Source organism: Numenius arquata, chromosome 6 (assembly GCF_964106895.1).
Source record: "Numenius arquata chromosome 6, bNumArq3.hap1.1, whole genome shotgun sequence".
NCBI lineage: Eukaryota > Metazoa > Chordata > Aves > Charadriiformes > Scolopacidae > Numenius > Numenius arquata.
The window spans coordinates 16,800,544-16,816,781 of NC_133581.1; the positions used below are offsets into that span (position 1 = coordinate 16,800,544).

The 16,238-nt window shown below is 38.6% G+C and overlaps 1 protein-coding gene across 2 annotated transcripts in view; it reads left to right on the forward strand.

The window, feature by feature from the left end:
* Positions 1-16,238, forward strand: part of KCNQ1 (potassium voltage-gated channel subfamily Q member 1) — a 360,582-nt gene that overhangs the window by 79,180 nt on the left and 265,164 nt on the right. For both annotated transcript variants that reach the window (XM_074148536.1, XM_074148537.1), the window contains exon 3: positions 14,987-15,113. In XM_074148536.1, the coding sequence (XP_074004637.1) occupies positions 14,987-15,113 (127 nt within the window). The remainder of the gene's footprint in view (positions 1-14,986; positions 15,114-16,238) is intronic.

Sequence of the window (16,238 nt, forward strand, 5' to 3'; positions counted from 1 at the left end):
CATTTCTTCTGATGTTTATATCACTGCTCCAAGGTGAGAATACTTTATTGCATAATTGAAAGCAGTTCTTCTAGGCTGACTGATTCTTTTTCCAGCTTTTAGCTCTCTAGAAGTTAGGTTAGGTAGTATAAGCTGATCACATAGGCTTTCCCTTTGTGGAAAAGGAAAGATGCTCCTCAAAGCATAGTTTAAGGTGCCTAGGACACTTGAGATTAATTTCCCTATGTATGTGCCTATTTCCATTAATTTAGGAAAAAGCTATGCAAGTTTACCCTATTCAAGTATGTGGAGTTTTCATTCTCCAGGAAGTCCCTTTCTAGTCAGGCAGTTAATACTAGCTTAGTTAAACAGTATTAATACTAATGTTGTTTGTATATTATTTTTTTTTTTATAGTCATGAACAAGCTTGAAATACATCACATGTGGTCACAAAGGCTTTTAACAGTTTAGCTGGTATTTGAAATACCAGCTAATACATTTACATTTCTTATGCCTGGATACATGCTGGCTTTTGTTTGTGTTTTCCTTTTGAGAAGCATAAATTGTTGATTATGTGGCTCACTAGTTAGATATATGTAGTGTAAGGGCATAATTTTCCCTTTTCACCAGATAACAGGCACAGTTGAACCTATGGACTGCAGCTCGCTTCAAGGGTCATCCCATTGACTTGGATGAGAATGTTCAAAAATAAAGTGATATACAGTGGAAGAGGTGTCAGAAATCAGCTCAGTGTGATATAGCACGGGCAGCTTAGTGTTAAAGCCCTGAGCCGAAGTCTAATCCTGTGATCCAGATGAAATGAAATGTCAGAAGTATTCTTCCTGCCAAAACTCTGAAAAGCTTCTTTTATCATTGAGTCCTATGATCGTGTTGGCTCACAGGCAGAGTTGCACAATGTACTGAGCAGAAGTAAGAGGTACAACCTGAGCAAAAGAGAAGCTTCTGGACTCTCAAAGAGGAATAAATACTTCAGTGGGTTTCCTTTGAGCCTGAATTCTGACTTATCTTTGTATTTATTTTAACAGTAAAACAAGTTGGAGGTTGGAAAAAAAACTACTTTAAAGAGCAGAGAGAACTACAGAACATGAATTCAAGTTAAAAGGGACTCCTTGAATGTTGTTAAGGGTTCCAAAAGTAGTCTTTAATTGCTGCCAAAACTAATGCGGCTGGAATTTCCATGGAAAACATCAGTGCAGTATCCAGTTAGTATACAAATACCTCCAGTTTGCAATAGATTTTTTTTTTTACCCCCTCCTCAAAGCTTGTTTGCCCTGTTCTCCATGTTAAAAGAAAGTGTATCCATGTTTAACACTATGTTTAAGATTGAAACTGTCAAATGTGACTTCTCATAGTAATAATAGGAGTCACGTGGTTGTAGCTTGGTGTTGCTCTGAGAGCTGATTGTTTATTCTACAGCCACCATTGTTTGCTATCATTTTAAATATAAAAAATAATCAAATTCATTGAAAAGATAATTCCTACAGCCTGCAAGTAATTCACAAAATGTTTATAAAGAGGGCTTTCATAGCGTTTTTCAGGGTGATTTAGCACCTGAGATGAACATACTTCATGTCTTCATGGCATAAAATATTCATTACTATTACCCAAAAGGTGTGAAACCACAGATAGTAAGTATTACCAGAGAGTTCTACCGCTTTTTGAGTCCCATAAACCATGCTGCTTAAATAGGCACAATGTTTCTGGCTTTAGCAGCATGCCATTTGGGACAAATAATATGGTTCATCATAACAGAATTCTCTGATATAATATGCTTGTGGCAGATTTCTAATGAGGAAAGCTTTATTGATGGACTTATTAAAACATGCATTCATGTCATCAGCTTTGGTATTGCAAGTGCAATAGCTTATAAATATTTAAATATTCAGTTATGGAACACAGCTGTACCATACTTTCATGTCAAGTAGGTTTCCTTTGGCCATCTAGCTGATGAGGAAATGCACATTGTACACAAACCAGTCTCTTACGTGCTTTTCTAGTGTAATGTAATTGTTATTAATTACACCCTGAACATTACTATCAATTGACACTTCTGTACAAAGTTAAATGTGTGGTGTGTTAGGGAAAGGGGAAACACAATGTTGTCATTAAAGCCATTTTTAGCAGAGCTGGAAATAGGATGCAGGTCCAAGTGTGGCAGAGCCACTTGTTTCATCCATGGAGAAGAAGAATCTTGCCAAAAAGATGAGTTTGGTTTTGCTGCCTTGTAACTGCTCCCTTTGGCAGAGGAGGACTGGCCTCTGACTCTGGTTTACATACTTTAGCCACCTTTACTCGTGCTTTAAGAAAACTGGAAAACTACGCAAACTGAACTTCAGTTTAAATAGCTTAATCCTCCTGTAATACCTGTAAGGTTGGCTAAAACCTTTGATATTTGATCATTTCTAGAAGTCTCGGGCACTTGAGATACTATTTCTTTTGTACAGCCATTAAGAAAGTATGTAACCCAAACTCATTATGTGGACTATTCATGTGTCAGTAATTGGTTGCTGTGCATCAGGACTCCCTTTTTTCCTCCCCCTTAGTCCTAGAAAATAATTTAGCCTGATAAATAATTATTTTGCGAACTGAGAAACTATTGCTTTAAAAGAACGTATTACAGCGGAAAGAACATTATTGCCTCTCAGTAACAACATGATGCCAAAATTGTCACATTTCAATTGTTTGTCACATAGAAGTGGTGACTTGCATATTGGGTTAGTAAATACTAAGGTTTAGTAGCTTTAAAGCAAGAAGTCACCTTTCTTGAATGTAACCTCTTGCTTTGTTCCTGTTAAGACAACTGGTTACACAAGTATCATTCTTACTAGTTCCTCCTTGCTTGAAAAGTGTCTTGGGTGGGATGAGCATCTTTGCTTCCAGCAGGTAATCTTACCTCTCTGGTTTGGCAATAAGACCTTTGGTGTCCAGGTTATACTTGACATCTAACACAAGGGGATCTTGAGAGGCTTAAGCAGATCATACATACTAAAATCAACTTTTTGAAGCAGTGAGTATTGAGAACTGCAGGGAAGATGTAAAGGGAAGGCTGAAAAATTGGATGATCTTTTGACCTTTTTTTTATTAAAAAAATGTTTTTATAATTACTGCCAGAATTCATCTAGCTGTTCAGTAAGTGCCATTTGCTTTATCACATTAGGTACTGGGGAAAAATGTTTGGAAATTGGGTGTTTCCAAACATGTACTTAGTTTAATTCCTAATTTAAGGAACAGTAAATCTCAGATCAAAGAGAAGGCCCTAGAAAATTTACCTGTTCCTAGAAAAAAATCGTAGCACGAATCACCTAGAAGTATAGCTCACGTAGGGAACAGATATGCCTCAAGCTTTAGAAAAATGAGCACAATAATAATGAAATAATATGAAGTTCTGCTCCACTGCTACCAGTTGGATGTTCTGATATATTAACGCATTTAAAATGCATAGCCAGTGCTTTTGTTGTTTTAGCAGCGTATATTTTCAAGTAGACCCTAGATCTGTCCTACATTGCCCAATGTTTCAGCAAAGGAAAAGTTCATCTGTCTCTAAACAACGTTCCTTGCTGCCCCTTCCTTTAAGTTGCTATTGTTTTTCCCTCTTTAAGTACCATTACACAGAGGGATTCTTATGGTTGGGTGACTTTTGCTTGCTACATCAGGTTCCTGATAGCCTATGTACTGTTGCAGAGCTTTTAGTTTATTCTTGACATCTCTTAGGCATTGCTTTTAGAAAGTCTCTCCTTTTTCAAAGAGTTTTGGAGTACAGTGTTGCTGAATTCTGCCAAATATCAGCTTGGGCTTGGGTTTTTTTGGTTGGGTTTTTTTGTTTGTTTGTTTGTTTGTTAAATTCATTCCATATAATGCCTGTTAGTTTCCTGAGGTATTTGATGTCTTGAAGCTCAGACCAGCTGCTACTGAGGTGGCCATGGCTTTTTAAAGAATTTTTTTTCTTTTAGCAATGAATAGTGCACTTGTCCTTTGTTTGTAAAGGGAGTAGGGGAAAGGTGATAGTGAGTGAAGGGAGTTTAACAGAGCTGGAGTTCTCCTTTCGTAACTTTGAATTCTGCAAAGAGCTGCCTCTGTTGCACCATTTATTTATGTTGGACCTAAAACTGATAGAAACATGAATCCGAGTACAAATATAAGTCTTTGCACATAACGGTAGCTTGGTTAATGGGGTATGCGACTTCAGAGAGATCTGGCTTATATCTTCATTTCACAAATGTAAGTTTAGTTTGGTCCGTTTGGAACATTATCAAAGCTCTAGGGAGAGTTTGCACTGAGTTAATCATGCGCTTTGGTTGGTATAAATTAACTTCCCATTTTGGTATGCCATAATCCTGATGCACTGAACGATAGCCTCAACTGTTTAATGCTGGCTGATTGGAACGAGCGCAGGAAATCTACACAAGGAGGAAACTACTTGCCTTCAGTATGTGAAATGTATTTGCCACTTAGCTGAAAATGCTGACTTTGTTGCCTTCGGTTAGGTTTATTTTGCATGTCAAATAATTCTCCTCTCCTCTTTCACAAATTTTAGAGTCAACTGTAAAATGCTGACTGAATGGGCTGTGTACATATGGCATCTGAGAGGGTTTTTTATTAGCTTAAACTAGCACATGTGTTTTCCTGTGAGGAGTATTAAGTGCCTGGACTACAGGTTTAGTGTGTGACTGTTTTTGCAGCTGTGTAGAAGAGCATGATGAGTATTCCCTGGAGCAGGCCTGGGAGAGAGCTCAAGTATGTTGAGGCAAAAGCAGGTTGTGTTTATGGGAACGTCAAACAGAAATATGGCACTTGAACTCTTATCAAGGCTGAGTCTGATACTGTTAACTGAGCAGCAGTCGCCCAGGTGTGTGAAAGGAATGCCTCACTTCTAATCGCACAGGATTTTGTTTCAGAACTTGATGGCTCTGTCCTGCAATGCTGTCCTGCCAGTCTGGAAGAAAAGAAAATTTTCTTTTTCCCTTTGTTATCTGGAGGTGGTTGAAACCAGCGTTAGTCCATTTGATATTTAGTTCTTAGATAATTATAGTTCTTAGATATCGAAGAGTCATTGCTCAGGCCAGAAATCTTACTTTTGGAGGATAAATTCTGAAAACATGCTGCCTCTAGAAAAAGAGGATATCGTGACCATATGTAGAAGTAGAGGGTAATGGCCTGCTTTTGGTGACCTTTTACTCCTCTGGAAATGTCTTACAGAACACGTTACATCCCAGAGAGGGTCCCATGAAGCTGAATACCATGTAGAGGAGCCAGAAGGGTATAGCTGAGAATCCTGAAGCAAAGCTGTCTAGCCCACAGTACCATTTTGTAACTCCCTTCTTGGAGGGAGGGTGGGGCCGGGGGCTGGAAGTCTTGTCTAAACAAGAAAGGTATGAAGTTAGAACTTTGTCAGAAAGCATTCCTTTTCAGCATATCCTGTACCTGCTTTTATAGGAGCAAGTTATTGAAATAGCTCATAATAACTCATGGGATTTAGATGTGGAGGCCTCATGATGCAGCTGTGCGTGTCCAGCTATACTTCCATCCACCGTTGCTGCTACCTCATTTTCTTGGAGCATTTGTGCGGGAGAGGGTGGTGAGAGTTGTGGGTTTCTCTGATTTGGAACAGAGTTAGACTGCATGAGGTTTGCTCAAAGCTGGATGAGAAACCTGTAGCTGAATAGCAAGCTATGTTCCCCTATCTTTTCAGTCTTTCTGACTCCTGCCTGCCCAGGGAACATAGAGGGGCACCGCTCCAGCTTGCGGGTGTGTTTTCTCTTTGTTTGGACTCTGGATAGTGCCCTTAAGTTGAGAAATCTTCATAGGTCAGAATGTCTGGGCTGTGGGTAAGGTTGGGAGGATGTACATGCAGTGCTGTCAGCTTTGGAGGAGTGAGATGCTTGATGTAGTAGTTGAACCTAGACAATTTTATGATTCTATGAACTTCAGTCAGGTTTAGTGCAGAGTGGAAATGTAGGTGTCCTTGGTCAATTGGTGACTGTACGGGGGAGAGAAACAACAAAAAGGAAAATTAATTTTATTAAAGCTAATTTTCTTACAGTCCTTGTTTTCTAGAGAGAAAAATGTAGTTCCTAACTTTTCTACTTTATAATAAAAAAGTACCCCCTCTCAGGCCTTAAATCTACGTGATTCTGCAGACATACACCTTGTTTTTAAAAACTATACATTAAAACAAAAGAAAAGAAAAAACACTAAAATTTAAATATAAAATGAAACCTGGCTGCAGTTTGTATAAAATATGACTCTGCTGAATTTTTCAAGAGCAAACATGGATTTAATCTAGAAGATAATTGAAAACTAGAGGTTTCTAGGTTCCCATCCTTGCCAGTCTTTTCCCTTTTTTCTTCTGCCCTTTTCTAAGAGAATGAAAAGAGATGAGTAAAGAGGAAAAATTCACAGAAAGCTTAAAGTTATTTTCCCCTTTTCAAAAGCAATGGAACAAAAATATTTTTTCATCAATAATCTTTCTAATTTCTATTTTACAATGTATTGTTTCTTCCTGGCTGCTATCACAGTGTAACCTCAAACAAAAAAACAAAGTACATTAGTATGTCTGAAAGCACTAGATTTTTGGCTGTTGCTGTTACCAAACTGTATAGCAGATGACCAGAGCTTGGTCATTATATCTTAAAAATGCCATCTACTATTATGTTCCCTTGTAAGTATACAAAGTGAAGGTATTACAGGCTAAGCTGGGCTGATAATGGCCGGATTCTTCCTTTTGTGTGGCTTTGCTTTTAGGTAAGAGATATTGTGCAATATTTATTTTCTCTCAGATAGGAATAGTGTTGTAACAGTGATAGTCTAAGGGGATAAGAGAAACATGATTGGCTGGAAGACACAATAGCTTTTATTGCCCTGTCGTTTATAGCTAGAAAAAAACAGGCACAGCCTTTTCATGAGGTCCCCCAATAAATTCAATGTTAGCCATGGAGCAAAGGGAAGACTCATGAACTGCTCAGTGTAGGACACGGTGGATTTGAAGTAGCTTTTTTAAAAAACGAGTGTGGAGGGTTATTTAATAGAAAGGATGCAACAAGATACTTGACAGGATAAAAATAATCAGATCAGGGAAAGTAGCCACTGTATAAATAGTGTTAATATGAAAAGTTCTCTGTAACATAAAAATATTGACTACTTGGCTTAGACTGATCTATTATTTTTTTTAATAGCCTGTAACAGTTCCTTTCTACTTGTATTAGCATATTGTATGTATTAATGAATGCGTATGCATCTCTCTCAACTGTGTGTATGTGTGCTTTATCTTAAGTAGGTGAATAGTTCTTTTGAATTCAGTGAGATATAAAATTAAGCATATGCTGCACTGGGTAGAAGTCAGAGCATTTTTCACTTTGAAGGAGAGAGTCCTGTTTGAATTCCTTCTAGAGACTTTTATGAAGCCCTGAATACGAGCTTCATGAAATAAACAGAAAGGAGTGGGGTTTTTAATCATTTTTGTGCCAGTGTTAGCATGTTGACACTTCCTTTCTCTTGCCAAATGCTTTGAGTTTAAAGCCTAGTTCTTGAGCATACTTTATGATGGAGGAGAGCTCCACACTAAAACAAGTATCATAAACTAAATGTGCAAGCCCAGCTTAATTTACTTCTGTAAATTCCTGGGGAATATCGTCACCAATGAAGTTCAAAAGCTAAAGACGACTGTGTTATGAAGAGACTTGTGCAGGGGTGACGGTGTGGAAAGTTGTTTTAAGGCATGGCTTCATGTGCAAACTCACACCACTCACATCTGAGGCCTTTTGTAGTCAGTGGAAAAAAATTCAACTGCCTGCATTTGGATTTGGCTGAAACCTCAAGTGAGAAGAGAGCTAAGGAAATCAGTTAAAGGCTTTTTAAATGCACCTAAGGGAGTTAGGTGCCCAACTCCAATTGAAATTCAATAGGATTTAGTTTCTTGGAGCCTTTGGAAAATCTCAACCTAAAATTGCAGGCCTGCAGTATTCTTTATTGGTCCCAGTGCTATTGTTCTGTGCTCTCGGCACCGATTAAGGGGAAAATAGAAAAGCTTCGGCACAATCAACTGTTCTAACTCTGTTTCCTAGTAAGCGTCCCTTTTTTTCAGAACATCAACACTTACATAAATATTATTTCACCTTAATTAAAAACATTAATAAGGGGGCTTTAATGATGTCCAGTAACATCTTAAGATTAATTATGGGCCTCTGAAGATAAAAATGTGATACTGATACCATGGTTTTTGTTTGCCGTTGCCTGTTTAATCATTTGGTGCCAAATATGCTAGATAAAGAATTTTAGCAAATGATACTAGGATTTTTGAAAGGAAAGAACACCAAGTGTTCTGGCTTTAAACATTTTTAAAAAACTTATCGTTATTGTTTCTCACTTGAAAAGATACAATTTACAAGATCTTTGGAAGTGAGGAGATTAAGTAGGGGCAGAAGAAAAATGCACAATCCTAAATAGTACTTTTGGCACTTGCTTGTTGCTCAGTGTTTTTATATATATGTATATATATGAAAAACCATTTATCTTTTTATTTTTGATCTATACTTCATCAAATTGGGATTTTTACTTTATTGAGCTTGGTGTCTGTCTTTGCCTAGGCCATCTGATTTTGCTGTTCTGTGTATCTTAAAAAACACAGTACAGCTTTCAGGAAAAAAATCCTGCCTTTCTCAACAGAACAAAGAGGGGCCTCTCTATACAAAGTGAGTGAGATTAGAAGAAACAGTTGCCTTTGCTGCTGCTAATTTGCATACCCTGCTTGGGCTATACATAAGTGCTGTCTGAAGCGTTTTGCAAGCCCTGATGTGTCAGGTGAACAGTGTGCTGTGAAGTGGGCTCCAGCTCTCTCTGAACTAACGTGTAGCCTGCAGTGGTTTGGTTTTTGTGTGCTATCCTTCTCCGAGTGTAAATGTGTTCCTGCTTTTTTTGACCTTTCGGTGGCTGTAGAGGATATGCCGAATCCCTGCTTGTGAAGACGCTGAGCCTGTTTCTCTGTCACGCAATCCAGCTCCACGGCCCTTGGCTGATGTCAAGTGCCCCATGCGTCATTTTGCATTAGTATCAGCAGATCTATTGTCCTCTCTCTTGGCTCCTTCCGAGATCTCCTTGTCACGACTTCTGAACAAACTTTTGGCAATGTCCTTGCTCCACTACTGCTGCCTGAGCTTGCGAAGAGGTTACTGTTCCACTTCACTGTTGGTGCACTAGCTCTGTAGCAGAGCTCTTCCATTGCCTTACAAATAGGTATCGGTGCAAGTAGTGCCACAGGAATCTTATAGCTGAGGTAATGCTGGTTGGCATGCAATCCCTATATAAGCTATGGGAGAACATAATTCCTTGTTTAAAGGAATTTCTGGGAACTTTATCATCCCTGAAGCTAGAATCTGAAAGAATCCAGATTTGAAAGAATCACGGGAATTATGTAGTTGATCCCTCCAATGAGGGTAATGTAATAGAGCTTGTGAAGCGGCAGAGATGGGTAGGAGTTGTATTCCCAGTAAAACGTTGGGGTGGGAGGAAATTCTTACATTACAAGAAGTGTGTGCTTATGAGGCTTAATAAAATCAGCCCCTCATCAATGCCTCTTATTACCTCCCTTTCCTTTTAGGGCAGGCATCTCTATGGCAGATGGATAAGCTGTATGTTGTCTTTGATTTTCAGTCTTCAGTAGCCAACCAGAATTACATAATGGTATGCTTTGCCTCCTTGCTCCTAAACCATGTATTTTCTCTCTCTTACATTTATGGAGTTCATTGGGGGAAAAAAGAAAAAAAGTCTAGACTCAGAGTAAAGGCATTCTTGTTCATAACAGGTTTCAGATGACCTCATCTAGTCCTCCCACATCAAATGGCTGCATGAACATCTGTGATGCTCCATGACCAGTTACAGCTTTGAGGTTTACAGGCGGAGCCTCAGGCAATATATTCTCTATGCAGATGATTTCTCACCCTCCAGAGACAATTTCTTTATCTGTTAAATAGCTGTTGTTATGGTGTCATGATCCATCCTGTGTCAGGGTTTTGTTGTGTGTGTTTGTTTGTTTGTTTTTTCCACCAAGCTATTAATCTAATTGCTTAAAAACATCTCCTTCAGATAAATTTAGGGACTCTGTCCTTCCTTTTGGGGTTGCTACTGCACTTTGTCTCACAGTGTGGATGTTGGATGACTCCCAACACTGGATTGTAACTCTTCCAGTCCAGTGGGGGTGGAGTAGTAAAGAAAGGTAGTTTCAAGATGCATTTATTAGCAAAATAAACCAGATATTCATTTTGCTAATATACTTGTGTGTATTTGTTTTTCGTAGATCTGACGGGTTGCACCTTCAATTTGGTCACAGTCCTTTTCATAAGTAACTTTTCCCTGTTGTCCACTGATGGAAGGGACTTTCTTGATCTTTTGCCTAATGGCCTCCCAAAGTTTGTCAAGGCAATAGTTAAAGTGTCCTTACCCATAGCAGGTCTAGTTCTTCAGTGTAGAGTCAAACCTAATACATGGGGTTTTCATCGCAGCTGTTCTTTGAGCCCTTCCCTGTGTGTTCCCTGAGTGGGCTTGTTATGAAACTGTGATTAATCCGTGGGAACTGTGGAGATATAGGCTGTAATGACAAATAGCATGGGGGTGTTTGTCAGGGGACTGTGTTTTTATGGATCCTGCCTGAAGTTCCTTCATCAGGTGATGAGAGTCATGCTTCAGCCAGGTGATTAAGTTATGATGTATCTGTCTCAGGCTGAGGATTATCTCTGAATATAATGAAAGAGCCATCAAAACATAAAGTAATTCCCAAAGCTGTTTATGTAGTACCTGATCACCTCAAAGGAACTTCTGTTTCCATGTCAAAACCATGAAAATGGTGCACTGAAAAATCTGTTGTGAGACTCCTGAAATGGATCCCACATGCTGACCCCACTCCTGCAGCAATGCACCAGTGAGGACTCAAGATTCTTTACAAGAAATATTTCATTCTCTGTCATCTGCTGAATGGCTACCTGGAGATCTATTGAAGTTTCACCGAGTGCTGTACCATGATGGAAATGCCCAAGGCTTGTTGCACTAGTCTTGTCTACCTGTTCCTTTGAATTGAAAGTGTTGTGCAACCAGTTTCTCACATGAAAATTCACAGTTACTGACACTGATAGAGTTCTTTAAGAAAAGCAATCTACATGTGTATCTCATGTTCATCTTCTCTGCCTTTTCATCCAAAATTAATCTGGTACTTGGCTGTGTTGGGATTATGTGGGTGAGAAGTCATGAAGGTGGCATTAAGAACATGCCTGGGCTCAATAGGAACGATGGAAAAAATGAGGGTACCATATACAAATCAATAATTAAAAGGAAAAAAAGTCTCTCCTCTTAAGCGAGAGGGCTTCTGTATGCCCACAGCATGAAGGTACACGACTGTCACATCTGAGGGCTTTTTACCATGTCAGTATAAGTTTTTTATTTCAGTGTTGTATTTCTGTTTTTACCTTTTGAAAAAGAGATCACAGTTAAGCTATATGGGGTTGAGTGGGTCCTTGCACAGTGCAGTTGTTGTGTGTCTATAATTGTAACCAAGAAAACTCCTCTCCTGAGCTTTAATCCCCACTCCCACTAGTGTTTTGCAGGCAGTTATTTTCTCTGTACTTTAGTTTCTCCCGTGTGCTGAATGTTGCTTTGTTTCTTATTTCACTCATTCTTTATATTCTCTCTGTCTTCTCAGCAATTTATCCTTCCATTTTCCTATATCATTTTCTCGAAGCCATGTTTCAGTCAAGCTGATTCTTTGTGAGAAGCACAAACTTTTATACAGTGCACTTGGTAGGTAGGTGTTAAGCAGTCAATTAGGAGAAAGTGTTGAAGTAATAGTGGACCAAATTAATCTGTGGTGCAACTCAGATTTGCTGAAATTCTCAGGTGTGAGGCATTGCTGCTCTCTGCCAGGGTAACTCCTATTAAATGGAATCAGCCCTAATTACCACCAGCATAAATGAATTAAGGATCAGGTTGGCATCCTTCTAGTTAATATGAAGTTTCCTGTTAAGCTGTTAATCAGGGAAAATATAGGCAATAGTCAGGAAGGCATAATTTTTTGATTTTTCTTTTTCTTGTCTGCAAGTTTCTGGCTGCTAATACAAATGTGTACTGACAGGAATTCATCAGCCTCCCCCACCCCCAGGAGACTACTTTTTAGACTTATGCAACGCAAGATATTAAAAACACTTTTGTCTGTCACACAGCCACGGGCAGGGGAGGGGGAATGTGCCAGTTGCTAATGGATACCTGGAGTTTTTGTGTATGACCATGAAGAACAGCTTGTGCACTTTCACCCCCGATGTTCCCTGAATAACTTGGGTCTCATTTAGGTCAATAAGCCTTTATCAAAACGTCAGGAGTGAAAAATGTGTCTTGGTGTAAGCCGACTGGTCATTCCCTCCAGTCACCGGAGTCTATAGGACAATCAATGTTCTCTAAGCTTGTCTGCGTGTCATGTAAAGAGCTGGATGACAGTAACCATTGACTGCATGTCTGTCGCATTGTCTTTGGGCCAGCCCCCATTTGCATACTTGCCGGTGTGTCTGTGAGCCAATGAACCACGGAGGGCCTTTAAAAAACATACGCGCACAACTCCCATGCAAATTTCCTACGCAGAGAACACACACTTCTTTAAAGCACAATCCAGGCTTTCACTTCCTACCTTTTTGCTATAAAACTGAAACTGGGATCCTGACAAGGCCACGGGGCCTGCTCAGAGTGCTGCTTCTGGCTTCATTGTGCTAAAACATTAACTTTTCTCTGGGTTTTTCTTTGCTTACCAAGTTACATTTTTGTTGTTCTTTTGCTTTTGGTAATTGCTTTTGGGGATATCTGAACAGTACTGTCTGTGCTAATGCATATGATGCAAGGCCTCCCTTCCTCAAATTAGTTATTTTGAATGAGGGAGTTTTTGCTCCCTATATGGTTGCAATTGCCTTTTGTTAAGGGAGTTGCCTTCGTGGTAGTGACGAAAGGAGATGTACAAGCCTTCTGCATACAGAAGAGTACTTGGATATTACAGTTTATTGACTATGTATGTGAAATGAATACAATCGCCTGATCAGAAAAGATAGCCTATGATGCTTTATTTTGCTGCAACTATTCAACGGCTTGTAATTTTGCCATTCACTGCAGGTTCATAAATGACGTTAGGTGAATTGGACAAAGGGAGATTTTTATTGCATTTTGAAACTTCTGTCCTAAGACACAGACTTTCCTTAAAGCATCTGCTGCAGGTGCTGTTCCTTTAGATTTATGACATTTGTTATGACTTTATTTTATTGAAAAATATTTAATAATAGCCCAATTTAGAAGAAAAAAAGGTGAAGTGTTCCTGTGGATCCTTTCAAAATGAAGCTGTAGAAGAGATTCTTGGCTCAGTCGAAGGGTCTGAGCTTCATGTTTATTACAACTAATGATCTGGACAGTTTCACGATATCTTGAAAATATAACTGGAATACAAGTGACTATAAACAATTGTGATAGCTGTTCTGCTGCATCTTATGTCTTGCACAGATTATGGGATTGTCGAAACTAAGGGGAAGAGTCCTGGCTAATGTTCTCCTAGCTTTTCTAGAAGTGTCACGGAGTTGAACTTCAACACTGTGGTGCCTGAGATGAGCAGTTGGTTATGCCATCAGGAAACTGGCATTTTAGAGCCACAAAAAGATTATAGTGAAGTCAACTGATGCATAATGTTTTTTTATCACCTCTTTTTGCTGTATACATACCTATTATTTCACTCAGTATGCCACCTGAATTTTTGAAGCCAATAATATGACTTCCATTCATCTTAACTGGACTAGGGTTGTATCCTTGTTATTTCAGTTAATTTAGAAAATAATCATAGGTACCATCTTGAGTGCTATTTGCCAATCTGCTATGAAAAATAGCAGCGAGCCCTGCAGAAACATGAGAAGGCTGGATAAAATGTTTAGCAGCACGTCATCTTCTCTGCAGTTGCTATTTACATTAAATCACTCTGAAATAAGCAGTTTGTTCTCTTAATCTGCATTATCCTATGTAACTGTGATACCTTATGATTGATTTCTCTGCTTTACTCTTTCCATATGCCATGTGCTATGTGTTTTCAACTATAAACCACTGTTACCATTCAAATTAGTAGATTTTGCTGTTGGCTCTGACAGAGAATGTGGCCAGTTATTGAGTTGGCCAATAAGGAGGTATTGCGGTTCCCTGATAATCGGGATACTGAGTATTCTGTGCTCAACCAGTCTGTAGAAGAGCAAGGTTTATCTGCACATTGACTAAGACATCACATAATTGTACCTCTGTCTAATCCACAAGACCGTCAGATGTTTTTGACATCTATGACACTGTATGCATTTCCAAAGTCGTACCTTAGTGTAGGTTTGTGGTTAACATGTAGCTTGATCCCAGCAGCACTTCAGGACTAGAGCTCTGTTTCTGCTGAGGTCTCTAACTGTTGCCAAGAGTTTGGGAAAAGCGTGCTTGTGGTCTCACTATGTTTTCAGTGCACATGGAGATGGACATATTGGTAACAGGTACTGGACATCTTTCTTCAACCCATATGACATTAAAGAAAGACTGAAAAAGTAAAAATAAGTGGGAGGTTAAGTTGATAAGGTAAATGGAATGTGAAGCACACCTCTTCCTGAAATGAAATACACTAGCAAAATACTCATCTTCTTCATACAGACTGTGCTTATTTTATTTGGTTCAGTCAGGAAACCTTTTGTTTGAATTAGACCAAATGAATTGCACAGAATGTTTTTCAGTTTTTATATGTGTAGAGGAGCCAAACTGCATGCAATTAAAGTATTTAAACTTGCTCTTAATCTTTTATTTCATTACTCTTACAGGTTTTTCTGTTACTTTAGATCATTTTGCTGTAGTTGACATTTTTTTCACCTGTCCAAATTTTACATTTCAGTGTTTACTAATTCTGAAAATAATACGGAAGACATAGAGTAGAGAATTAACCTAGTTCCCCGTCTGTTTCTTTTAGGAAATTGTATTAGTGGTATTCTTTGGAACAGAATATGTGGTTCGGTTATGGTCAGCAGGATGCCGCAGTAAATATGTTGGAATATGGGGAAGGCTTCGTTTTGCTAGGAAGCCTATTTCAGTCATTGGTGAGTATGCACAACTTGCAAAGTTGATATTAACAACAAGGAAAAGTTGCCCTTGAACGTTTTGAGAAGTGGAATTTCTGCAGCAGTTGTAGCCAAGTTAGAGTAAGAGCTCTTGCCATTTGCTTTAACATAGATCTGAATTTCCTTACAGGAATCCATGGGACTGTCATGTGAGAACAAATGTAGCTTGGTTTGTTTTTCCAGAAGAGCAGAGTGTTTTCTTTTTACAAGTGATCTGAAGCTTTGCCAGAAATAAGTCTTGGCCACAGTCCTGTGTCCTGTGACCTCAGGATCCCAGATACTGTACAGTAGCTACAATGGTATTTTTTTTAAAGATACTGAACAGCCTTTTTCTCTTCCACAGCAGCCATTTGAATAATTTAATATAAGTTTATTTTGCACTGTAATTGAACTATGTACTGCATAGTGGAGCATGACAGATGCACTGTAGTTACCTTGTGTATCTGTTGGATTAAAATATGGTTTTCAGTGATACATTTGAAACTGGGCACCCAACTTCTCTTGATATTCACTGTATTTGGTTTCCTAATGTGACTTCCATGTTCTTAGAAATTACATCCATATATTCCATATGTCGCAAACCATTTTTTTTTTTTTGAATGGTTGTCATGCATTTAACAATTTCACTGAAAGCAACATAATAATCCAAAATCAATCCATATTTTGTTAGCCAGTATTGAGAGAACTATGTAAAAACCCTGCTCTGATGCACATAAAATATAAATGGATCAAAAAACCCAGATTTTGGAAAAGGAGTATTGCTGTAGAAGCATAGTAATTCTTGTTCTGTGACACATTTTTTTTTTTTCTACTACTCAGAAACATTATTTGTTGTTGAGTAGAGGTTATAGTTTTGCATAAACTATCTACAATTTTACTGGATATAAATGACAAAATTTTGTACCTGAATATTTTTTGCAATGATAAAATATTTTAGTTTAGCTTCTCTGTGCTATATATATAAATAACAACTGTATCTCAGGTGTGACTGCAACTATAAAATGGCTTTGACTTTATCTTTGCACTCTGCCCACAATCCACTTCTCTTGAGACCTAGAACAGTAGGGGTTCTGAAACATCATCCAATTTATTTCAGCTTGGAAA